Source organism: Oratosquilla oratoria, chromosome 25 (genome assembly GCF_046742065.1).
Source record: "Oratosquilla oratoria isolate Oo_2021 chromosome 25, ASM4674206v1, whole genome shotgun sequence".
NCBI classification, from domain to species: Eukaryota; Metazoa; Arthropoda; class Malacostraca; order Stomatopoda; family Squillidae; genus Oratosquilla; species Oratosquilla oratoria.
Genome location: NC_134801.1, coordinates 11,092,005 through 11,119,201, shown reverse-complemented (window position 1 = coordinate 11,119,201; position 27,197 = coordinate 11,092,005). Strand labels below are relative to the sequence as shown.

Sequence of the window (27,197 nt, the reverse complement as noted above, 5' to 3'; positions counted from 1 at the left end):
TTCCCAATTCAAATTTATTGATAAAATATGTAAAAAGGCCAGTGATAATACTTGTGTACTAATATTGCAAGTTACAACATAAACATTCTGTTGAACAAAAAATGGATGACCAGGTAAGAATCATGCTTGGGATAGGATCATTCCACTGTTTTGCCGCCTTAGATATACCATGTCTACTATAATTTCATAAATCAAGTTCATCTCTTTCTGTTATGTTGCCACTGAATCCTATATATGGTACATGTACCAAAGCCCTTTACTCCTAAAGGGGGTAGCCAAATCAAACACCCACATATACACAAAATTCATTTAACCACCCCACCACTCTGAATCATCTATGCAAAAAAGAATCCTATCAAATCCACAAAATAGCTGGGTAGTAACAGTAAAACAAATATTACCAGGGATGTTTACAATCATAATATTATCTTACAGAAGCAGTCAGTAAAATAAATATGAAAAATAAAATTGACATAACAGAACAAGTAATAGTTCATGATGTTTGCTAAACAAATGCTGTTTATACAGTGGACTGCATAATTCCAATTCTTCAGTCTTGACACAGTTCTTTTTCAATGCTATATTAAAATGTTACTGCATCTTCACAAGGCCTAGTAAATCATTAACTTTTGAATATATTTTTCACAACCAAACACAGTAAATATTACCAGGGATGTTTACAATCATAATATTATCTTACAGAAGCAGTCAGTAAAATAAATATGAAAAATAAAATTGACATAACAGAACAAGTAATAGTTCATGATGTTTGCTAAACAAATGCTGTTTATACAGTGGACTGCATAATTCCAATTCTTCAGTCTTGACACAGTTCTTTTTCAATGCTATATTAAAATGTTACTGCATCTTCACAAGGCCTAGTAAATCATTAACTTTTGAATATATTTTTCACAACCAAACACACAATCAGGTTTACAATAAGGTTAACAACATTTGAGAAAAAGAAGGGGTATACATACAGAGCAAAAATTAACCCTTTCCATACTAAGTACTAGTCATCCTAAATCTTACTCTAACTGCTGTCAACCTATGTTTATCTCCATGACACCGTTTGGTAAGGAAGGAGTTATTAACCAGAATAAAATAATTACAAAATTATATTTGGGGCAAATGGGTAAAGATAGACAAATCCTCGCCATCCAATTCATTGGTCGTAATTGAGCTTTAGTTGCCCAGTTTATTCTGGGCATGGAGCTGAGGCACAAACACTTCCTCCTGCTGTCCTTCAGCCATCAAGGCCTCAATTTCTTCAACACTGGAATTAAAAACATTAATTTATTTGTTTTTGAAATTTCAAATAGGGGGAAAATTAAGTCTGATTAATTAGAAAAAACTGAACTGTTCAAACACCATAAATAAATTTCTTTTTCCTCCTAAAAATAACCTACACACTACCATGCGTGTGCATTTACCAAGTTTAACCTAGTTGTTGTGTACAGGGTTGGAGAAATTCTCATGGGGTCCCATCTCTTTTCCTCCATTTGTCAAACATTGCCTTGAATTCTTTAATAGGGCTTGGGTTATCTTTTCATCTAACTTGTTCTAGAAATGAGCTCTGAAGTGCAGCATTCTTTTTATAAGTTGGAAGGAAACCCCTAGTTTTGTATTTGCATTTCGGGATAGGGAGCTGTGTTTACTGAGTGACCGAAATGATAAAGTAATTTCACATTAGTGGTCAATACACAAAATGGAGAATGATGGAGAAAGACAAAATTTAGTGTACCAATGAAGAGAAATCTGGATGTAAGCAGGGTGGAATCACCATTGGGGGTCATACCAAAGAAGACTTGCAATATGGAAACCTCAAAATTTACTCAAATGTTTGAAAATAATAATGTTTTTTCAGGGTTTATAAAAGAAAGTGGAATACTAGGTAGAGGTTTAGAATTCAAAAGAGAATATGGGTATAAAAATATCCTAAGAAATCAGGAGATTACATAAATGATGAAATTATAAATCTGAAAGTTGAATACAGGGCAATGTACAGAGAGGTGAACCAGCTGAAAAGACTGAATCCTGAAACTAACAGAGAGCTTAATGATCTAAAAAAGGATTTAAACAGTCAAAAGTGAAAACAAAATAATGAAAAATGAAGATACAAACAAAATGAGGCTTTGAAAAAAAGAAGTAAAAGAACAAATACAAGCAGTGACTGAGAAAGTTGGAGAAACAATAAGAGACCAAGAAATAAAAAATCAATGGAAAATGGAACAAAACAAAAAAATATCTTTTAAAGAAATAGTACAGCAACACGAAGAAAATGCTAAAGAAACAGTAATTAATATAATCAAGGGGAAAGAAAATTGGGTCAGAGATACAGTGGATAAAAAAAAGTGAATAGTAAAGAAAAACATAATGTAGCTAGATACTTAAGAGAAAAAGAGATTTTGCAAAAATCCTGAAAGAGATACAAGAGGAGAGACAAGTGATGGAAAAAAAATAGAAGTACCATATTTTTCGGACCATAAGGCACAGGCAAAATCCTTAAAATCGGGTGGTGCGCCTTATCATGAGGTGCGCCTTATGTGTGGCTTCTGTGCAAAAAAATGCCTCGGAGAGTGACGTACTATTTTGACACGTTTCGTAGCTAGCCTGCCGACGGCAACAGTGCATAGGCCTAGCAAAAATTACAACCAAGCTATAACCAAGATGCATGTATCTTGACAAGAAAATTGCGAAAACTTTGACAGTTTTCGAGTCCATGCCACCGCATTCATTCATGCTATCATGGCTATGACATGATAGCGTCCACAACACAGACAGCCATTTTGCATTGGTCTAGTCTCACTCCACTCAGACTTTAGTCATTTGGGTATTTTTTTTAGTTTTGACCATGGGTGCAATATATCAATAGAAAATTAATTATTAATTTTGTAAATTAAAATGTATCAACGTAATATGCAATTTTGTGGGCGGAAATTAAAAAAAAAAAAAAACCTTGTTACAAGCAAATATGCTAATGAATGAAGTCAGTAGCATAGGATCGGGACGCCATCTTGTCGTCTGTCAATTGACGGCCTCAGTCCTTCCAACAGTACCTTGCCAGGTACATTTTCTTGAAGGAATGTTATGGAGCAGAGATACATGCATTCCTTCAAGAACTTTGTATACCCCGCAAGCTGAGAGAGTGGTTGAAAAGCCCATCAACGTCTCTCACGACGACAACAACGAGGACGAGCCGGATGACATTTAATTTGCAGGTAATGATTTATTAAACACAGGTTAGGTTAGATTAGATGTATTTATCATCCTTTCATTTCTTCGATGTCAGCATCTATCATAACAAACATGGCGTACCATTCGTCTGACACGACTTCGTTACTTACGAAATCTGTTTTAGCACCTTTTTTGTTTTTTATTTCCGCTCACAAAATTGCATATTACGTTGATACATTATACTTTACAAAATTACTAATTTTTCTATTGCTCTATTGCGCCCATGGTGGAAACTAAAAATTTACCATCATTTGTAATAAATCTTGTGTTTCTAAATGAATAGAGAATTCCGGGAATAAAACTGCTAATGTTGGTTTTATTCCCCACAATTCCCGTAACATGTTTGTGTTGTTTTTTAGGGGTATTGGCAGGGCAGACCGTCCATGGAGGTGGTCTGATTTCACTGACCAAAAAAAAAGATATAATTTATTTTTGTAATTTTGCTAAATCCCAACCAATTTTTCTCATTCAACAACGAAAATGTTCAGTTCTGAATGCACTCACATAGGCATGATTATCCAATGATGAGACCAGGTGCGCCTTATGGTCAGGCGCGCCTTATGTAAGGACGGGGAATAGAAAATTACGGGTGCGCCTTATGGTACGAAGTGCCTTATGGTCCGAAAAATACAGTACATACATACATACATATACCAAGGCTTTTTCCCCCTTCCAAGGGAGGTAGCCAAGAAGGGAAAGGCATAAAAACACTCCCACCCATTTCATCCCTAAATACACTCCACACCCCTCCCACCCTCCCTCTCATCTGAGCACCTCCTGGATGACGGGTCATCCCTGATGTTGTGATTGCATGAGGAGGAATGGGCGGGGGGGTGGGGGGTGGGGTAGTATGTGTGAGTAAATTTTGACGCAGCCCGAAGGGATTTCTACCTGTCCTCTCCTTATATGCAAGGGGGGACGGAGAGGGGGGGTCGCCGATTAAATGAAGCGGCCTTGCTGTGGATGTGCTGTGTCTTGCGACACTGCTTCTGACCCAGGGCGGTGGGCAGGGTGCAGGGATGACAGTACATAGAATAGAGAGAGAGAGAGAAAAAAAAAAAAAAAAAAAAAAAAAGGTCTCGAATAATAGCAGAAGTACTGTACTATCAAAAACAGCAAAACTGACAAAGTGAAAATTACAAAAATGTATGGATAAAAAAAAGAAATGAGTGATGAGGAAAAAGGAGAAGGAAAAGACACTAAGAAATGAAGCAAATTAAAAAAATGAGAGAACAGAGACAAAAAAAAAAAAAAAAAAAAAAATTCCCCCTAAGTACTAGACCGGAGGCTGAGAAAAGTGGAGAAAGGAAAAAATTAAAAATAACATATAACATACATACATACATACCAAGGCTTTTTCCCCCTTACAAGGGGGGTAGCCAAAAAGAAAAAGGCACAAAATCATTCCCACCCATTCCATCCCTGAATATACTCCACACCCTCCCTCTTATCTTAGCACCTCCTGAATGACGGGTCATCCCTGCACCTTGTCCACTGCCCTGGGTCAGAAGCAGTGTCGCAAGACACAGCACATCCACAGCAAGGCCGCTTCATTAAATCGGCGACCCCCTCTCCGTCCCCCCACTGCACAAAATGAGAGGACGGGGAGAAATCCCTTTGGGCTGCGTCAAATTTTGCTCACACATACTACCTCACCCCCCATCCACCCGCCCATTCCACCTCATGCAATCACAACATCATCCATATACAACCATTCTCCATTCACCCCTGTCTTCTGTCCTCTCCCGTCCTTCCTCAACAGACATTCCCCTCTTCCCCAAAGCTCCCTTCACCCCATCCATCCACCTCATCCTAGGACGTCCCCTCATGTTCACTCCCTCCACATCTGCCTTCCACACCTCTTTTACTAGTCTTTCTTCACGTATTCTTTCCATGTGTCCAAACCATCCTAATATTCTTTCATCAACCCTATCTCCCAGCTCCTTTTCCACCCCTGTTCTCCTCCTCACCTCCTCATTTCTCACTCTATCTAGCCTAGTAACCCCCATCATACTTCTCAGACACCTCATCTCAAACACATTGAAACTCCTTCTCTCTTCTTCTCTTATGTTCCATGTTTCTGCCCCATACAGTGCTGTTGGCACAATCACTCCTTCATACAGTCTCCTCTTAGCATTCATTCCCAAATGTCTATTCCTCATTACACTTTTTAATCCACCAAGGCATTTACTCGCTTCTCTCAATCTACATTCTACCTCCACTTTCACTCCACCTTTCCCTGCCACATTTGCACCCAAGTATCTAAAACTATTGTCACATATATTCCCATATATGTAAGGTGGGAATAGTTTATTACTTTGGATAATGGCACTTCACGATTACGTGGGGTGTCAAATTACAGGATGAGTATGGGAGGACGCATGGGAAGGAAAACCTACTCAATGGAGTATTTGTTCTAACACTCAGCCTAGAACGAAGGAGAACGTTTTTAGTTAATTGACCAATGAGGTTCAACCACCATAGACGCAATTCCTATGGGCCAATCAGAGGATTTTTGTAGAGAAGAACCAGAGCGCCTTGGGCGTGTCAGAATCAGTTTTAGAGTAGAGGGTACGATGTAAAGGTGTCGCCTCGAAGGGGTCGTCGGCTGAAGTAAGTCCTCTGTACTCCCCCTGTATTAGTCGTAAGACAATAACTCAGCTATTTTAATCTAGTGTTTCATGTAGTGGTGTGAAATGTCTATAGTAGTGACTTAGACAGTGTTTTTCGTTGGTAAAGTATTAATTAATTAATTAATCTTCTTTCACCCCCGTTAAAAGTTTTCGAGCGGGAATCTTCTGTTTTGAAACTTATTTACTCACTTGAATATTCAGTGATTGTAATCCTTCATGTAATCCTATCAACTTTAATGAATAGTGTTAAACGTTATCTGTGCGTTTCATTTTTCTTGATTTTAATAAAATCAAGTGGCGACCTTGTAATTTCTATTGGAGTTATCCCAAAGACATGGGGTCTTGGGAACTCAGTCACCCATTCACTCTTACTATGTGTTACGAGTCTGACAACTTTACAATTTCTATTTGAGTTATCCCAAAGACATGGGGTCTTGGGAACTCATTTCACATACTTAATCTATTGCAAGTCAGATATGTGAGCAAGATTCGTAACACTATCCACTTCCTCCAGTCGCTCTCCCTTAATGCTCACTTCCAGTCTACTGCCACTTTCACCCATTGTACATCTCATCACCTTACTTTTACCCACATTTATCTTTAGCTTTCTTCTATCACCTACTCTCCCAAACTCTGCCACCAACTTCCTCAATCCCTCCTCCGATCCTGCCACAAGCGCAGTGTCGTCCACAAACAACAGCTGGCTCACCTCCCACTTTTCTCCATTTTCTTTAACCATCTCCAATCCCTTGCCCACTACCCTTGCATTTACCTCTTGCACTACCCCATCCATGTATAAGTTGAACAGCCAGGGTGACATAACGCATCCTTGATGAAGTCCCACCTTTACCTCGAACCACTCACTCTCTCCATTTCCAATCCTGACACAAGCTCTACTACTCTCATAAAAACTCTTGACAGCTCCCAGAAGCTTTCCTCCTATCCCATATATCTGCATAACCTCCCACAGTGCCTTTCTGTCTACCCTATCATAAGCCTTTTCCAGATCCATAAAAGCCCAAAAAACATCCTTCCTCTTTCCTATAGCTTTCTCACATATCTGTCTTACCACAAAGATCTGATCTACACAACCTCTACCTGTCCTAAATCCACACTGATCTTCACCAATTACTCCTTCTGTTCCTCTCCTAATCCTCTCAATCAAGATCCTCCCATAAGCCTTCCCAACTACACTCAACAAGCTAATCCCTCTGAAACTACTACATTCACACTTGTCCCCTTTTCCCTTGTAAAGAGGAACTACACAGACACTCCTCCAGTCCTCCGGCACTCTACCCTCTCTCCAACAAACATTAAATAACCTCACCAGCCAGTCCACCATCACTGTACCTCCTTTTTTTAGACATTCCGCATGGCATCCATCCAGACCAGGTGCCTTACCTGTTTTCATCATCTTAACAACTGCCTTCACCTCATCCTTCCTTATTTCTCCTCCATTCTCCTCATTCATCACTCTCATTTTCTTCGCACTTCCCACTGCAGCAATCTTTCCTTCCCTATCCTCCTTCACATTTAGCAACTCCCTAGAATATTCTGCCCTTCTTCCCCTTACTGCCTTCTCTTCCATTATCATCTCTCCGTCTGCACCTTTTACCTTTTCTTCTCTACTTGATTCGCCTCCTCTTCCTCTCTTAATTTCTTTCCAAAACATCTTTTTATTGCTTTCAAAATTTTCTGTCAAACTCTTACCCCATTTCACATCTGCTCTCCTCACAGATGGCATAATTTCAGGACAAAACAAATTAAATTACTATCTGACAGAAGAGAAACCGGACATAATGGGAATTTTGGACACAAATTTAAAAGGTCCACTAACACCTAATACTGTGGAACATGGTCTATACAACCACTGGATGAAAAACAGAAAGGAGAAACAGGGTGAAGGAGTGATTTTTTTTTACTAATGTGACAAAGATAACAAAAGGAAAAAATGTGGAATAATAATAAAAGTTGAAAACAGTGACATGAAAAACAGAAAATTTGTAGTAATATTTGTGCCTCCAAAAACATATTCTCAGACAGAGAGTTGTAGCAAGGTCATGCCTTGAAGATTTGTTCTCTGTAGAATTCGTGCACCATAACTCATTATCTGTATTATCATTGTCACCCTGCTAAAACTTACATACATACATATACCAAGGCTTTTTCCCCCTTCCAAGGGAGGTAGCCAAAAAGGGAAAGGCATATAAACACTCCCACCCATTTCATCCCTAAATACACTCCACACCCCTCCCACCCTTCCTCTCATCTGAGCACCTCCTGGATGACGGGTCATCCCTGCACCCTGCCCACCGCCCTGGGTCAGAAGCAGTGTCGCAAGACACAGTACATCCACAGCGAGGCCGCTTCATTTAATCAGCGACCCCCCCTCTCCGTCCCCCTTTGCATATAAGGCGAGGACGGAGCTAAAACTTGCATTATGGAAATATAATGTTAATACTGTTACAGCTCTCATATCTATATTAGTAGTATTATTCCATAAAGTTTAAATTATAATAATTAAATGTATTCATGGTGATAGTAAGATGTTAGATATATCCTTCTTATTGTTCCACCATCAAGACAGTGGATTTATTCATCTATACCTCGCATTATATTTTCAATAAACCGTCCCGAGAGAATTGGAGTTTGCATACTTCCTTTCTCTCACTGATGTGTACCTTCACCATTGTGTAGTAACCTAACACTACAGTGATCATTCCAAAATGTTGGAAGACACAAAGCACGCATTAGATGAATTACTGAAAGGAGGAAACTGTAATTAAGGGTGACTTTAACTCTAAAGAAATATGTTGGGAAGAGATGACAGTGTAAGGTGAAGACCTTTGGGGAAATATACTACTGGATATGACCATTAAATACACAATGACTCAATGGGTAAAGGAAAATACCAGATATAGAAATAATGAAGAACCGTTGAGAATAGACTTAATATTTATGTCACAGCCTGAAATTGTGCATAAAATAGATAACGGAGTTCAAACTAAAAGAAGAAATTGATTTGCGAAGAAATGAGAAACACAGAAAAGGAACTAATGTACAACAAAACAGATTATGAGAAACTTAGAAAATTCTTTCAAAAAGTAAAATCAGAAAACTTCTTAAATGAAGAAACAAAGATGGAAGAGAAATGGAATATATTAAAAGAAACTTATAAAGAAGGAAAAAATAAATGCGTACCAAAGCAGAAGCAGGTAAGAGTGTACATTAAATGCTGATATAACAAAAAATGTAATGAGGCTAAAGATAGAGAAAGCTTGGAAAAGATGGAGAAAAAAAAAGTGGCAAATATATATCAAACCAAAAAATATGTAAAAATATGCAGGGAAGAAAGAAAAAAACTATGAAAAAGACATAATAGAAAAATGTAAGGACCAACCTAAATTATTCTACAGATATGTAAATGGTAAATTAAAAAATAAATAAGAAATAATGAAACTGCGTCAAGGGAATGACGAATATATAGATGTAGAAATGGCTGAAATTATGAACAAACTTTTTAAATCTGTATTCACAATTGAAAATACACAAAATTAGGATGAAGGACAGAAGATCCAATGAAAGAAGTAATTGTGACACAGAAAGAAATAAGGGACCAAATAATAAATCTTGATGTCAGAAAATCACAGTCTGGATGGAATTGCAAATTGGATACTAAAAGAATGTATAGATGAACTAATGGACAAAATACATAAGATAACTGACTACTCACTCAAAGAAGGAAAGGTACCACAAGATTGGAAAAATGCAAATACAGTACCAATATATAAATGGGGAGATAAGGAAAACCCAACAAACTGTAGACCAGTCTCCCTTACATGCAAAATAACTAAAATATGTGAAAAAATTATCAAAAGTAGATGGGTTAAACATCTGGAAGAAAAAAATATACTGAATCCAAAACAATTTGGCTTTAGACATGGAAGATCATGTGCCACCAACTTGATTTGTTTTTACTTGAGGCTAATAGACATAATACAAGAAAGGAATGGATGGGCCGATTGTGCTTTCCTAGATTTATAAAAGGCATTTGCTAAGGTACCACACAAAAAGCTACTAAGAAAACTTGAAATAATAGGCATACTAGGAAAGTTATTGAAATGGATGGAGGACTTCTTGAATGGTAGAAAAATGAGGGTGGTACTTTGAGACAAAAACTTAACCTGGAAAGAAATGATAAGTGGAGTCCCACAAGGTTCTGTATTAGCTCCGATAATATTTGCCATATATATAAATGACATGGATGAAGGTGTAGAATGTTATATGAACTTCTCTGCAGATGATGCAAAACTACTAAAGAAAGTACAGAAAAAGACTGTGAATCACTACAGAGACCTGGACAAAGTCTGGTCTGGGAATGGAGCCAAAAGTGGGAAGTGAACTTCAACATCAAGAAATGTAGTATAATGGTATTTGGAAAAAGCAAAAATAGAATATCTGGACAATATAAAATTGGTACAAAGGAAATAAAAATAAGTTAGCTCGGAAAAGGACCTAGGAGTAATTAGGGGACAGAGAGGGGGATTGCCAATTAAATGAAGAGGCCCTGCTCTGGATGTGCTGTGTCTTACTACATTGTTTCTGACCTATGGCAGTGGGTGAGATGCAGGGATGACACATCATCCAGGAAGAGCCAAGAGGGATGGAGAGGTGGTGAATGGGAGTGGAATATGTTGGGATGGAATGGGTGGGAGTAGATTTATGCCTTTGACACTGGCTACCTCCCTTGTAATGGGGAAAAAGTCATTGGTATATGTATGTAACAAGACAAATCAGCATTTTAATTCTAGAACATACCAGAAAATCAGTTACCAAAAAAGCTGCTAGAGTGACATTTCCCATATGCAATGTAATAATCCACTTTTCATTCCCATTACACAAAAAGATACAAAAATAAAATTAGATAGATGCCCCCCCCCCACCCTTCTCCAACAAAATAAGATATTGAATAGCCATCTAAAACACCTTGGTCAAAATGCAATATAGGTTTTGACATTTGTGGTTTTCCCTGTAGCTTCTTGGAATATGTCTCTTGTTGGCCTTCTGAATTGTATTTGCTATCTCTTCCACAGCTATGTCAATAGATGAGTATAGATTGATTAGGTGACTTCATATATGGAACAAGTCCCAACACTCCTGGGCAATCACCATAAAGATTTCATATGCATATGGTGTGAAAAGGACTTTACAATCATTATCATTGCCTTAGGTCTCTTTTATAGAAGTCCCATGGCTCCTAAGAAACTGGCAACATCCATTAGATTAGTCCCCAAATCACTTAAGGAGGAGATATGGTATTCTCGTTCGTATATGGCTAGAGAAGGGTGGTGTAGGACTTGGTGTTCAGTGTCTTTGTGTGGTGATTGTACCTGGGATAATTTGTTTCTGCAACCAGTCTTCTGTGTTGGTACTATCTTAAAATGAGTCAAATATCAAAAAATGAAAATCTTATACAACTATATAAATAAAAATCCTGTATATCTTATGTACAACTTAATACTAACGTTCTTGGTACACGGGTGAGGTCCTCGATGCCATCTGCAGTAATGACAACGTCATCCTCAATCCTGACACCTCCAAAACCTCTAAAGCGTTCAATAGCCTCAGGAACAAGGAATCGTGCTTGGTCTGGGTTGGCCTGGGCTTCATTCAGCAACTGCAAATAATTACATTAATTAAAATTATTATATTAACTACATTTTATTTTATATTCATATATATATGTGTGTGTGTGTATATAAATGCCTTGGTGGATTAAAAAATGTAATGAGAAATAGACATTTGGGAATGGATACTAAGAGGAGATTGTATGGAGTGATTGTGCCGACAGCACTGTATGGGGCAAAAACATGTGGAACATAAGAGAGGAAGAGTTTAAATATGTTTGAGATGAAATACCTGAGAAGTATGGTAGGGGTTTCTGGGATGGATAGAGTGAGAAATGAGGAGGTGAGAAGGGGAGTGGGGGGTGAAAAATGAGTTGGGAGATAGGGTTGATGAAACAGTATTGGAATGGCTTGACCCATAACAACATGACACATCCCTGGCAACATTCCACCACCACCTCAAACCACTCACTCTCTCCATTTCTAATTCTAATACAAACTCTACTACTCTAGTAAAAACTCTTGACTTGACTGCTCTTAACAGGTTTCCTCCTATCCCATATATCTGTAACACCTCCCACAGTGCCTTCCTGTCTACCCTGTCATAAGCCTTTTCAAAATCCATAAAGGCTCAAAAAACATTGTTACCTTTTCCTAAAGCTTTTTCACACATCTGCCTTACCATAAAAATCTGATTCACACAACCCCTACCTTCCCTAAACCCACTGTTCCTCACCAATTACTCTGTTCCTTTCCTAATCCTCTCAATTAAAACCCTCCCATAAACCTTCCCAATTACATTCAACAAACTGATCCCTCTGAAACTACTACACTCACATTTGTCCCTTTTTTCCTTCTAAAGTGGAAATATACAGGGCAATGGTCCCTAGATGCTATCACTAGCCTAGCAGTAAATAAATTCATTTCTATAGTTGTCTACCCTGACCTGACACTAACCCTGGCTGACACATAACCTAAATGCAAACAACAAACTTGAGTCTTCCCATGTCCCCACTTTGTATCTCCTGTCAGAATATATAAATACCACCACCACAATATCCACATCCACTAAGGAGAACCACAGACTGTGGATCTAATATACAGATCACCATTCTACAATGTTTCTTTTCTCCAACAGTGAGTTTGTAGTCCAATCAATTAATCACTTTGCTGGGTTTCACATATGGAAAACTTGCAGTCCCACTGTAGCTGGCAATGGCCCTCAGAAACTCCCACAGATCTTTCTGGGAAGAAATTTTGAACTGTTGTCTGTGTTGTATCATTGTGGGACTGTTTCTCCCTACAACTCAAAGTTGTAGGGAGAGCTGCCAGTTGTCAGTTCTCAATGTGTGACAAAGTAAAAAATACAGCTGAAGTTGATAGAGAGATCCTAGGCCCAATTTGGAGATTGAGTGCCAGCCCCTTAGGACTGCACCTCCTGATGGCGATTAGGGGGTTGACAGGTTTTGAAAATGGGCAGTTTTGCTGTCCATCTTGCAGGACCACCACATGCAGGGTCCTGTCATTGGTCCATCACACCTTCTTATATCATAACTTGAGGAAACAAAAACATACATGGTCAATGAAGTAGCATCCTGGTTCAATGGTAAGGACCATGTTTTCCTCTAGGACACGGGCCATGCGCAGGGAACGATATCCTGCTGGTGTTGGTCGTTCAGGACACTCTGGTAAGTATCCACCCACATCATGCACATCCAGGCCAAGCAAGTGACCCAAGCCATGGGGCTGGAATACAGCCCCCAAGTTGACCTGCAACAGAAATACGAAATATTTTGAAAATGCTGCTGCCATGAAAACAAATTTACAGTGCTACTTGTACAAGTCTTCAGTGCTTGACAAAAATATTACAAATTAGGCACATCATGACACACTTTTATCCAGTTCATAAAAAAAAGTTGAAAGTAAATGTAGGTAAGAACAAGGTGATGAGATGTACAAATAGAGAGGATCACAGTGAGTTGGAAGTGAGTCTTATAGGAGAGAGGCTGAAGGAAGTGGATAACTTTAGGTATTTGGGGTTGCATGTGGCAGGAAAGGGAGGAAGAGGTAAATTGTATATTGACAGAAGCAAGGAAATGACTTGGGGGATTAATCTCTTCAATATGAGTCAAATATTCGTGCACACACCAGGTTGCCTGATGTATGATGATGCATCACAATATATGCATTACAAAATATAAAATTACTGCTGTTATACTCTCTTTCACCCTAAATAAATAAATAAAATGTCACAGAAAACATGATCAAACCTGTTCACAGAATACGGGGGTCACTTAGCTACAACAAAATAAATATAATCAGGAAGCTGATGCCAGCATTCTCATATACCCTACTCACAGTTCATGATGCATACATAGGCATCATTGTATTCAAGAGATTAAAAAGTGTCATAAGAAACAGTTATCTGGGAATATATGAAAACAGGAGACTGCATGAAGGTGTATTTGTGCCAACAGCTTTGTATGGGGGCAGAGATATAGAATTTAAGAGAGGAAAAATTTGAACGTGTTTGAGATGAAATGCCCCTGAGAAGTATGGTAACGGTTACCAGAGTGGATAGAATGAGAAATTAGGTGGTGAGGAGGAGAGTGGGAATGGAAAAGATGGTTAAAAAAAATGGAGAAAAATGGGAGATATGCCAGTTGTTGTTTGCTGAGAACACTGCGAATGTAGCAGAATCAGAGGAGGTATTAAGTTAGCAATAGTGTCTGGGAAGGTGTGTGAAAGAAGGAAGTTGAAGATAAATGTGGGTAAAAGGTGATGAGATGTACAAGGGGAGAGGATGGCAGCAAACTGGAAGCGAGTATCAAAGGAGATATATTGGAGGAAGTGGACAGCTTTACATACTTGAGTGCAAATGTAGCAGGAAAATGAGGAGTAGAGGTGGAGGAAGAATGTAGACAGAGAGAAGCAAGTAAATGTCCTTGGGGATTAAAAAGTGTTATGAGAAATAGACATTTGGAAATGGATGCTCAGGAGATTGTATGGAATGATTGTGCTGACAGCACTGTATGGGGCAGAAACATGGAACATGAGAGAGGAAGAATTTAAATGGATTTACCTAGTATCTTACATGAAGGGGAGCTATGCTCGCGGTATCTCATCTCTGTATCGCGCCATATCTAATTTGCTCTTAAACTTTTGTATTGTTTTTGCACACACCATTGTTTCCTCTAGTGGGGAAAGCGGTTCTTTTTCAGTTCTTTTCTATATCTGTCCTTTTTGAGCTTACTTCCATGTCCTCTTGTGTTTCTCTTATCCCAATTTAGTAAGTCTACTCTATCAAGGACTTCTATACCTCTCATAATTCTGTAAATGATCAACAAGTCACCTCTTTCTCTTCTTTGTTTCAGAGTTGTTAGTTCTAGTTTTGATAATCTTTATATGAGAGTTTTGATAGTGTTGGGGCTATCTTCTTAGTTGCTCTCTGGATTCTCTCATTTTCCTTATATTCTTTTTAGTACTGGGTGGATACTCCAATTTTTAGTATATACATACATACATACATATACCAAGGCTTTTTCCCCCTTACAAGGGAGGTAGCCAAAAAGGGAAAGGCATAAAATCATTTCCACCCATTCCATCCCTGAATACACTCCACACCCCTCCACCCTCCCTCTTATCTGAGCACCTCCTGGATGACGGGTCATCCCTGCACCTTGTCCACTGCCCTGGGTCAGAAGCAGTGTCGCAAGACACAGCACATCCACAGCAAGGCCGCTTCATTAAATTGGCGACCCCCCCTTTCCGTCCCCCCATTGCATAAAAGGAGAGGACGGGGAGAAATCCCTTCACTTTTGCCGTCGTGGGGCTTTTCTGGCCTGTCATAATTTTCTTCCATTTTACTTCAATACTCACTATGCTGTAATTTAACCATTTTGGGTATCCATGGGCACTCCACTTCCCATTTAACATAATCTATGTATCCTGGTATTGTAGCATTGTTAGAACATTCCATTTTTAAAGTATTTCTTAGGAGCTCCAATTTTTACGTGTTGTCACTGTATTTACCTAGCTGTATTTTACTGGAAGGGGAGCTACGCTTATGGTGTCCTGCCTTTGTATTTCACAGTGTCTGGTTTGCTTTTAAATTTGTGTATGGTTTTTGCACACACTATTGTATCATCCAGTTTGGAAAGCAGTTTTTCTTCAGATTTCTTCTATAACTATCCTTTTTGAGTTTCTTTCCATGTCCTCTTGTGTTTCTCTTGTCCCAACTGAGTAAGTCTTCTCTATCAAGTATTTTCTTGCCTTTCATGATTCTATGGATGGTCAGTAGGTCACCTCTCTCTCTCTCTCTTTTGTTCCAAAATCAGTTATTTCAATTTAGCCAGTCTCTTCATATGACAAGTTTGAAAGTGCTGGGGCCATTTTCATGGTTGTTCTCTGCATTCTTTCAATCTTCTTTATATTCGTTTTGGTACTGGGTGACCATAATGTCACAGCATACTCCAGTTTAGGTTTTATTAATACATACATACCAAGGCTTTTTCCCCCTTACAAGGGGGGTAGCCAAAAAGAAAAAGGCATAAAATCATTCCCACCCATTTCATCCCTGAATACACTCCACACCCCTCCACCCTCCCTCTCATCTTAGCACCTCCTGGATGACGGGTCATCCCTGCACCTTGTCCACTGCCCTGGGTCAGAAGCAGTGTTGCAAGACACAGCACATCCACAGCAAGGCCGCTTCATTAAATCGGCGACCCCCCCTCTCCGTCCCCCCATTGCATAAAATGAGAGGACGGGGAGAAATCCCTTCGGGCTGCGTCAAATTTTGCTCACACATACTACCTCACCCCCCATCCACCCGCCCATTCCACCTCATGCTATCACAACATCATCCATATACAACCATTCTCCATTCACCCCTGTCTTCTGTCCTCTCCTGTCCTTCCTCAAAGCCCCCTTCACCCCATCCATCCACCTCATCCTAGGACGTCCCCTCATGTTCACTCCCTCCACATCTGCCTTCCACTGTTTTATTAATCTGTTATTAATTAAACATCTGTTTTATTAATGTGACTAATATTTTTCTAATTTATTTTCTAATAATTTCTTCATCCTAATAGGTAAACGCCACTTTTATTGATTTTAGTAAATTATAGGATTCTCCGACAATTTTCTATGTTTATCAGAGGACCTGTCATTTGAGATAATTACTCCCAGATCTTTTTCAGATCCCACTGGAAGTGAGCATTAAGGGAGAGCAACTGGAGGAAGTGGATACTTTTAGATACTTGGGTGCAAATGTGGCAGGAAAAGGTGGAGTGAAGGTGGAGGTAGAATGTAGATTGAGAGAGGCGAGTAAATGCCTTGGTGGATTAAAGAGTGTAATGAGGAATAGACATTTGGGAATGGATGCTAAGAGGAGACTGTATTTACCTAGTTGTATTTACCTAGTTGTATTTTGCGGGAAGGGGAGCTATGCTCGTGATGTCCCGCCTTTGTATCTTGCAGTGTCTAGTTTGTTTTTAAACTCATGAATGGTTTTTGCGCATACTATTCCATTGTCCAGTTTGTTCCAAGTGTCCAAAACTCTATGAGGAAAACTGTTTTTCTTCAGTTCTCTTCTATAGCTATGTTTTTTTATTTTCTTTCCATGTCCTCTTGTGTTTCTTTTGTCCCAGTTAAGTAAGTTCTCACTATCGAGTACCTCTGTGCCTTTCATGATTCTGTAGATGGTCAATAGGTCACCTCTCTCTCTTCTTTGCTCCAGTGTCGGTAACTCCAGTTTAGCCAATCTCTCCTCGTATGATAGGTTTGCAAGTGCAGGTGCCATTTTTGTAGCTGCTCTTTGGATTCTTTCTATTTTCTTTATATTCTTTTTGGTACTGGGGGACCACAATGTCGCTGCATACTCTAATCTAGGCCTTATCAATGTAACCAATATTTTTTTCATCATGTCTTCGTCCAAGTATGTAAACGCCACTTTTATTGATCTTAGCAAGTTGTAAGTCTCCCCGACAATTTTGTTAATCTGTATATCATAGGACAAGTCGTTCGTGATAATTACTCCCAAATCTTTTTCGGATCCTACTTTCTTTACTTCTTTGGTTCCAATTGTATATTTTCCTGATATTCTGTTTTTGCTTTTTCCAAACTCCATTATGCTACACTTCTTAGTATTAAAGTCCACTTCCCATTTCTGACTCCAGTTCCATACCCTATTTAGGTCTTCTTGCAGTGCTTCACAGTCCTCATCAGTTTCTATTTTCCTTAGCAGTTTGGCGTCATCGGCAAAGAAGCTCATGTAGCAGTTCACGTCCTCATCCATGTCATTCATATAGATGGCAAACATTATTGGTGCCAGCACAGATCCTTGCGGTACTCCACTGATCACCTCTTTCCAGTCTGAATATTTTTCTCTGAGCACTACTCTCATCTTTCTACCAGTCAGAAAGTCCTCTATCCATTTTAGTAGGTTTCCCTGTATTCCTCCTATGTGTTCCAGTTTTTTTAGTAGTTTTCTGTGTGGTACTTTGTGAGTGATTGTGCCAACAGCACTGTATGGGGCAGAAACATGGAACATAAGAGAAGAAGAGAGAAGGAGTTTGAATGTATTTGAGATGAGGTGTCTGGGAAGTATGATGGGGGTTACTAGGCTAGATAGAGTGAGAACTGAGGAGGTGAGGAGGAGAACAGGGGTGGAAAAGGAGCTGGGAGATAGGGTTGATGAAAGAATATTAGGATGGTTTGGACACATGGAAAGAATGAGTGAAGAAAGACTAGTAAAAGAGGTATGGAGGGCAGATGTGGAGGGAGTGAACATGAGGGGACGTCCTAGGATGAGGTGGATGGATGGGGTGAAGGGGGCTTTGGGGAAGAGGGGAATGTCTGTTGAGGAAGGACGGGAGAGGACAGAAGACAGGGGTGAATGGAGAATGGTTGTATATGGATGGTGTTGTGATTGCATGAGGTGGAATGGGCAGGGGGGTGGGGGGGTGAGGTAGTATGTGTGAGCAAAATTTGACGCAGCCTGAAGGGATTTCTCCCCGTCCTCTCCTTTTATGCAATGGGGGGACGGAGAGGGGGGGTCGCCGATTCAATGAAGCGGCCTTGCTGTGGATGTGCTGTGTCTTGCGACACTGCTTCTGACCCAGGGCAGTGGACAAGGTGCAGGGATGACCCGTCATCCAGGAGGTGCTCAGATAAGAGGGAGGGTGGAGGGGTGTGGAGTGTATTCAGGGATGGAATGGGTGGAAATGATTTTATGCCTTTCCCTTTTTGGCTACCTCCCTTGTAAGGGGGAAAAAGCCTTGGTATATGTATGTATGTACTTTCTTTACCTTTTTAGTTCCCATTGCATATTGTCCTGATATTCTTTTTTTTTTTTTTTTTTTTTTTTTTTTTTTAATTTTTCCGAATTCCATTATGCTATACAACCACAACTTGTTTAATGACCTACTCAGTTAATGACAATGCGGAGTAATGATGGTCTTTATGACAGACCAATATTCGTTTAACGTAAATCTCCAGAAGTTACGACGTCGTGTACGATAAGTTGGCTGAGGCAAATTTGTATGATGTTATAAATGAACTTGTACGGTGGATATTAGCTGTGAGGTAAAGTGTTCTGAAGCTTAGGTCTACATTACCATCCTGCAAGCTGCAAAAACTACCTGGGGTACAGTATATACCGGTATTGGTAAATTTTTAGTTTCAACCATGGGCGCAATATAGCAATAGAAAATTAATTTTTGATTTTGTAAATTATAATGTATCAACGTAATATGCAATTTTGTGAGCGGAAATAAAAAAACAAAAAAGGTGCTAAAACAGATTTCGTAAGTAACGAAGTCATGTCGGACGAATGGTACGCCATGTTTGTTATGATAGATGCCAACATCGAAGAAATGAAAGGATGATAAATTTGTCTAACCTAAACTAAACTAACCTAACCTGTGTTTAACCACTTCCATACGGTGCAGCATACGTAGGCGGCATGAGGAGCAAGTGGATATGCGAGGCTGCCATATCGGCGTCTTGATTATATTTATTGTAGTTGCCCCTACTTAATGACATACTCTCTAAACTGTCTTCATCACATTTTCTATGGTTATCAAAATTCACGGGTGAAAGAGAGAACGATCGATATAAGCGGTGACTATATTTTATGATGCAAGTATTATTACGACACATCGTACGTCTGGCAGATAATGCTGCCCGCGAGATTTTGGCCCGGAGTGAAATGGTTAATGAATCATTACCTGCAAATTAAATGTCATCCGGATCGTCCTCATTATCGTCGTCGTGAGAGACTTTGGCGGGCTTTTCAACCACTCTCTCAGCTTGCAGGGTATACAAAGTTCTTGCAGCTTGAAGGAATGCATGTATCTCCGCTCCATAACATTCTTTCAAGAAAATGTACCTGGTGAGGTACTATTGGAAGTACCGAGGCCGTCAATTGACAGATGACAAGATGGCGTCCCAATCCTATGCTACCGACTTCGTTCATTAGCATATTTGCTTGTAGCAAGGTATTTTTTACTTTCATTTCCGCCCACAAAATTGCATATTACGTTGATACATTCTAATTTACAAAATTAATAATTAATTTTCTATTGCTATATTGCGCCCATGGTCGAAACTAAAAAAATAACCCGGTATTTAATATGGAATGTCAGCATACGCGGATTTGGTCATACACGGTAATTTCAGGAACCTAACTACTGCATTATTTGAGGGCTTTCTGTACTATCAAAACAGTAAATAAAGCTTTAATATACAGTGTAAAAGAGGGAAAATACACAAAAATAAAGATACATGTATTGCTGGACATTGTACATACAGTACACCTTTGCTTAACAACCAATTCGGTTAACGACGGCGACGCTGGTCCCAATTGTCGTCGTTAAATGAGGAATGGTTGTATTTCTTAATGTTGAAGTCCACTTCCCACTTCTGACTCCATTTCCAAACCTTATTCAGGTCTCTCTGTAGTGATTTCCAGTCTGTTTCGGTTTTCACTTTCCTCAACAATTTAGTATCATCAGCAAAGAAGCTCATGTAGCATTCCACATCATCATCCATATCATTCACATAAATAGTGAACATTATTGCAGCCAATACAGATCCTTGTGGAACTCACTAATCACCTCTTTCCAACCTGAAATCGTTTCTCTGAGTATTACTCTCATTTTTCTATCATGCAGGAAATTTTCCATCCAGTTTAGTAGGTTGCCTTGCATCCCTCCTATGTTTTCCAATTTTTTAAATAATTTTTTTGTGTGGTATTTTGTCGAAGGCTTTCTGTAAGTCTAGGAAAGCACAATCAGCCCATTCATCCCTTTCTTGTATTATCTATTAGTCTTGAGTAACAACAGATTAAATTTGGGGTACATGATCTTCCCTGTCTGAATCCAAATTGTCTTGGGTTTATTATATTGTTTTCTTCCAAGTGTATTACCCATCTATTCTTGATAATCTTCTCACAAATTTGACTACAGTGCTTGTTGGGGAGACTGGTCAGTAATTAGTTGGTTCTTCCTTGTTTCCTCCTTTATATATTGGTACAATGTTGACATTTTTCAGTTCTTTAATATTTTTCCTTCTTTCAGTGAGCATCTTATTATGTTGTATATTTTGTCCATTAGTTCTTCTTTGCACAATCTTCACAAGCCATTTTGCTCCTCCTTCAGCAATACAAATGGCAAAGAAAAAATATAAATCAACAAAAGAAACAAAAGCGGTCACTAAATAAACTAAATACACTAAGCTTACTCTGCTTACCTTATACTATTACTCCTACCTTTGGACTACAGTAACAAACCAGTTTTGATTCAAAATTAATAGAACACTACACTACTACACTTTATGTTATACCTGTAACTGTATAACGCTATATGTATACAATTACAAAAACACAACACAATCACTTTCTTTTTGTGTTATTTTTTCCCTTTCAACTCCATGAGGAGGTCTGAATTTTTTTCTAGTGAGATCTGTGGAAGGGCCCAAGTACCCATACCAGCCACTGTGGGACTGCAGATTTTCTGAGTGAAGCTTGAGGGAACAATTGGCATCATACCACACAAACATACAGCTCAAACATCCACAATAATCTGCCCCCAGCAACTCACAAAAACATTCATATAAAACCATTACACCACAGATTCCAAAATAAGTCTGTAACAAATAACCAAATGCTATATTTCACCAAACTCACCCAGATATCAACCTGAGAAATCACTCAAAATAAACAAGAATTACAATGGCATGCCTATGTTCAGGTCATCAGCCCACTTTAAAGCAGTATCATGAGCATACATACCAAATGCCCTTTCCCCAAGAATGATTAAATCAAAACACCAATCCACCAAATGGGGGTTGGGGGGGAACATATAAGAAGAACACCATTTTTGGTTACATCATCCTTTCATCCATTCACACTCTTCCTCCATTCGCATCAATCATTTGCACCCCATCTTCCCTGCTCCACATTTCTCACACATCCAAGTCCCTCTTATACCACCAGTCCACTTGTACCCCCATCCAGTACCAATTTACCCAGCAATAGATGACAATTGTCCTAGATACAACAACCACACTAAAGAGAGAGCACTTCATTTCAAACTACCCAACATTCACCCTATTTAGACAACAAACTTTTTTCTCTGAGTGACTTATGGGCTAAGCCGGTAACCATGGTCACTTACTTGGAAACTGCAAATCTTAAAGAGACCTGGATAATGCACTGACTGACAACTGAGGTAATGCACTGACTGACAATTGATATACAAATCAGCTTCTGTAATAACCTACCTTCATCATGTCCTCAATGTCACCTTGCACAATTCCTCCATCCTTGAGATGCTGTAACATAGCTCGATAAGCAACTTCATGCAGATATACCCAGGAAACCCCAGGCTTTGCTTCTGCTGCTACAGCATCCCTTGCTGCTAGCACTGCATTATATATCAGTTTCTGGTCAGCAGTAAACTTGCCATTGGCTGGGAAGGAGCAGGTGATGTCTGATGAGTAGCAGTAGTACTCAGAACCTAAATCAAATAGGCACATATCCCCATCTCGAATCTGTAATTAAGTTACAATATAAGAAGTAATTCCACAATCAAGTAATTTCTAAAAATATATCCCTCTCTACAGCCAGCAAAATTAAATATTAAGCTATTATGAACTTCCATAAGCACTTGAAATGGACTTATGCTGACAAACCAATTTTCGTTTATGCATAATGAGATCTGGGTGATAAATGCAAGAGTTGTGTGAAAGAAGTAATATGAGATGCTTGAAGACTTTGCATGGAGAATATGATAAAGTAATGAACAACTGGATTCATGAATGGAGTAAGGTATGGATTACATTGGAAGAAAAAGTAGACCAGGACAACCTTTGATGTAGGGATATGCCAATTAATTGGCACTGGCATTTTTTTTTGAGAATGGAATTTGACATTGGCATTGGCAATATTTTGCCGATGTCGATGCTTTTAAAATAACAGCACAAGTCAGAGTAAATGTTTGAGCAAATTTATTATTTTTTAATTTAATTTTTTTATTTCTTGTATAAAATTAAACTAAAAATATATAATTTTTTGAAACAGCAAAGTTTCTACAACAGAAATTAAGCGTGAGTAATATGGGAGTAAATCATCCGGGCATCTATGGACTCAGTCGATTTTACCCATTTATACATGGATGGGGTAGTGCGAGAGGTAAATGCAAGGGTAGTGGGTCAGGGATTGGAGATGGTTAAAGAAAATGGAGGAAAGTGGGAGGTAAGCCAGCTGTTGTTTGCGGATGACACTGCGCTTGTGGCAGGATCGGAGGAGGGATTGAGGAAGTTGGTGACAGAGTTTGGGAGAGTATGTGATAGAAGAAAGCTGAAGATAAATGTGGATAAAAGTAAGGTGATGAGATGTACAAGGGGTGAAAGTGGCAGTAGACTGGAGGTGAGCATTAAGGGTGAAAGACTGGAGGAAGTGGATAGTTTTAGATACTTGGGTGCAAATGTGGCAGGAAAAGGTGGAGTGAAGGTGGAGGGAGAATGTAGATTGAGAGAAGCGAGTAAATGCCTTGGTGGATTAAAAAGTGTAATGAGGAATAGACATTTGGGAATGGGTGCTAAGAGGAGACTGTATGAAGGAGTGATTGTGCCAACAGCACTGTATGGGGCAGAAACATGGAACATAAGAGAGGAAGAGAGAAGGAGTTTGAATGTTTTTGAGATGAGGTGTCTGAGAAGTATGATGGGGGTTACTAGGTTAGAGTGAAAAATGAGGAGGTGAGGAGGAGAACAGGGGTGGAAAGGGAGTTGGGAGATAGGGTTGATGAAAGAGTATTAGGATGGTTTGGACACATGGAAAGAATGAGTGAAGAAAGACTAGTAAAAGAGGTATGGAGGGCAGATGTGGAGGGAGTGAACATGAGGGGACGTCCTAGGATGAGGTGGATGTATAGGGTGAAGGGGGCTTTGGGGAAGAGGGGAATGTCTGTTGAGGAAGGACGGGAGAGGACAGAAGACAGGGGTGAATGGAGAATGGTTGTATACGGATGATGTTGTGATGCATGAGGTGGAATGGGCGGGGATGGGGGGTGAGGTAGTATTTGAGGGCAAAATTTGACTCAGCCAGAAGGGATTTCTCCCCGACTTCTCCTTTTATGCATGGGGAGACGGATGGGGGGGTCGCCGATTTAATGAAGCGGCCTTGCTGTGGATGTGCTGTGTCTTGCACCACTGCTTCTGACCCAGGGCAATGGACAAGGTGCAGGGATCACCCATCATCCAAGAGGTGCTAAGATAAGAGGGAGGGTGGAGGGGTGTGGAGTGTATTCCGGGATGGAATGGGTGGAAATGATTTTATGCCTTTTCCTTTTTGGCTACCTCCCTTGTAAGGGGGAAAAAGCCTTGGTATATGTATGTATGTATAAGTGCAAAAAATTGGCAGGCAGATTTACTCCCACTCACTCCGCTGCAATTTATAGCCATACGAATCATTTGCAAATAATTTTTTTTATGTATTTTGACAAGTAAATATATAACAAAACATCTTTATGCATTTTGGCTTAATAGTTCCCCATTACTCAAAAATACAATTTTTGTAAGTAGACTTTAGAGGCTTAAAAATTGCTAAATCAACATCTGGCATCTTTATAAATAGTATCACATATATTTTATTAGCATTTTCAAATTCTATATTAAGGTTTGTTTTGTCTAATAAGTTGTTCTTCATCATCAACAATGTAATAAGTATTATTTAAAAAAAAAAAAATTATGCATTTATGTATTGCTTTAGTGATTATATACAACTGGCTTATAAAATAAAAACACCAATTAATTATGCTTAGTGATGCTGGTTTAAAAATATTTGTAAACAAAAAATTTCTATGGAAACAAGTACATAATAAAATAGTTAAAAAGTAGCCCAATCTGTTATGTATAAATCTACATAAATTATAAAGTAAGTAAAAATCATATTTCAATTACTTTATATTAAAACTGATATACCATAATTATATAAATTGGAATTGGCATCGGCATTGGCAAAAAAGAAAAAAAAAAAAGAAAAAAAAAAGAAAAAAAAATAATAATAATAATAATAATACATACATATACCAAGGCTTTTTTCCCCCTTACCAGGGGGGTAGCCAAAAAGGACAAGGCACAAAAACATTTCCACCCATTTCATCCCCGAAAACACTCCACACCCCTCCACCCTCCCTCCCATCTTAGCACCTCCTAAATGACAGGGTAGACAGAAAGGCACTGTGGGAGGTTATGCGGATATACGGGATAGGAGGAAAGCTTCTGGGAGCTGTCAAGAGTTTTTATGAGAGTAGTAGAGCTTGTGTCAGGATTAGAAATGGAGAGAGTGAGTGGTTTGAGGTAAAGGTGGGACTTCGTCAGGGATGCGTTATGTCACCCTGGCTGTTCAACTTATACATGGATGGGGTGGTGCGAGAGGTGAATGCAAGGGTAGTGGGTCAGGGATAGGAGATGGTTAAGGAAAATGGAGAAAAGTGGGAGGTGAGCCAGCTGTTGTTTGCGGACGACACTGCGCTTGTGGCAGGATCGAGGGAGGGATTGAGGAAGCTGGTGACAGAGTTTGGGAGAGTGTGTGATAGAAGAAAGCTGAAGATAAATGTGGGTAAAAGTAAGGTGATGAGATGTACAAGGGGTGAAAGTGGCAGTAATCTGGAAGTGAGCATTAAGGGTGAAAGACTGGAGGAAGTGGATAGTTTTAGATATTTGGGTGCAAATGTGGCAGGAAAAGGTGGAGTGAAGGTGGAGGTAGAATGTAGATTGAGAGAAGCGAGTAAATGCCTTGGTGGTTTAAATAGTGTAATGAGGAATAGGAATCTGGGAATGGATGCTAAGAGGAGACTGTATGAAGGAGTGATTGTGCCAACAGCACTATATGGAGCAGAAACATGGAACATAAGAGAGGAAGAGAGAAGGAAATGAAAAATGAGATTGTTGTTCCATTAGAAATTATTTTTAAGAAATCCATCATATCCGGAGATGTCCCAAGAGAATGGAAGCTAGCTAACGTTACTCCCATATTCAAAAAAGGTGACAAAAAGAAACCAAATAACTATAGGCCTATTAGTTTGACTTCGATCGTAGGAAAAATAATGGAAACTATCATCAGAGATGCTATCGAATATCATTTAGAAAGTAACCGTTTGATAAATGATAGCCAGCATGGTTTCAGACGGAAACGTTCTTGCGTGACTAACTTACTCGAATTCTACAACACAGTTATCTCGAATTATGACAAAAGAAACAATATAGATTTAATATATCTAGACTTTGCAAAAGCTTTTGATACCGTCCCACACGAAAGACTACTTACTAAATTAGCTTTGCATGGAATAAGTGGTAGCCTATTAGGTTGGACTAGTAATTGGTTGAAAGGTCGAAAACAGAGAGTTGTTTTAAATGGAAAAACTTCTGGATGGAAAAGTGTTGCAAGTGGAGTTCCTCAGGGTTCCGTTCTTGGGCCACTTCTATTCATAGTATATATAAATGATATAGACCATGGACTAAAATCTACTGTTTCCAAATTTGCTGATGATACAAAACTGTGCGGAGTGGCAAATGATCACTCAAACCAATTAGATATTCAAGAAGATTTAGATAAATTACAGCAATGGTCTGAAAAGTGGCTAATGAAATTTAACACAAGTAAATGCAAGGTAATGCACATAGGTAAAAATAACAGCAAGTACGATTACAAGTTATTTGGAAATTCGTTAACAAAAGTGGATAGTGAAAAAGATCTCGACGTAATTATCAGTAACGACCTCAAATCATCCAAGCAGTGTATTTCAGCCTCTGAGAAAGCAAATAAGATTCTGGGATTGATTGCGCGATCTTTTGATTTCAAAAGTCCATCACTCATTAACAAGCTATATAAATCGTTAGTTCGTCCACATTTGGAATATGCTGTTTCCGTATGGTCACCGAATCTCATTAAAGACATTGACAGACTGGAAAAAGTACAACGGCGAGCCACAAAACTGATTCCAAATATCAAAAATAAATCATACGAAAATCGACTTAAGCACATGAATCTGTTTTCCCTAAAAAAGCGTAGACTCAGAGGTGACTTGATACAGGTCTTTAAGATTTTAAAGGGAATTGACAACATCAAAAGTGACCAAATTTTCACATTGAATGAGAATCAGACAAGAAACAATGGTCTCAAACTGTCCGG

The 27,197-nt window shown here is 39.1% G+C and overlaps 1 protein-coding gene across 7 annotated transcripts in view; it reads right to left on the bottom strand.

Moving 5' to 3' along the window:
- Dip-C (dipeptidase C) overlaps positions 1 to 27,197 on the bottom strand; it is a 662,859-nt gene continuing 635,662 nt past the window's right edge. For all 7 annotated transcript variants that reach the window (XM_076208361.1, XM_076208363.1, XM_076208368.1 and 4 more), the window contains 5 exons: positions 22,283 to 22,552; positions 13,073 to 13,267; positions 11,396 to 11,547; positions 1,142 to 1,276; positions 1 to 1,080 (listed from right to left, as the gene is read on the bottom strand). In XM_076208361.1, coding sequence (XP_076064476.1) covers positions 1,186 to 1,276; positions 11,396 to 11,547; positions 13,073 to 13,267; positions 22,283 to 22,552 — 708 coding nt within the window. In that variant the 3' untranslated portion in view covers positions 1 to 1,080; positions 1,142 to 1,185. The remainder of the gene's footprint in view (positions 1,081 to 1,141; positions 1,277 to 11,395; positions 11,548 to 13,072; positions 13,268 to 22,282; positions 22,553 to 27,197) is intronic.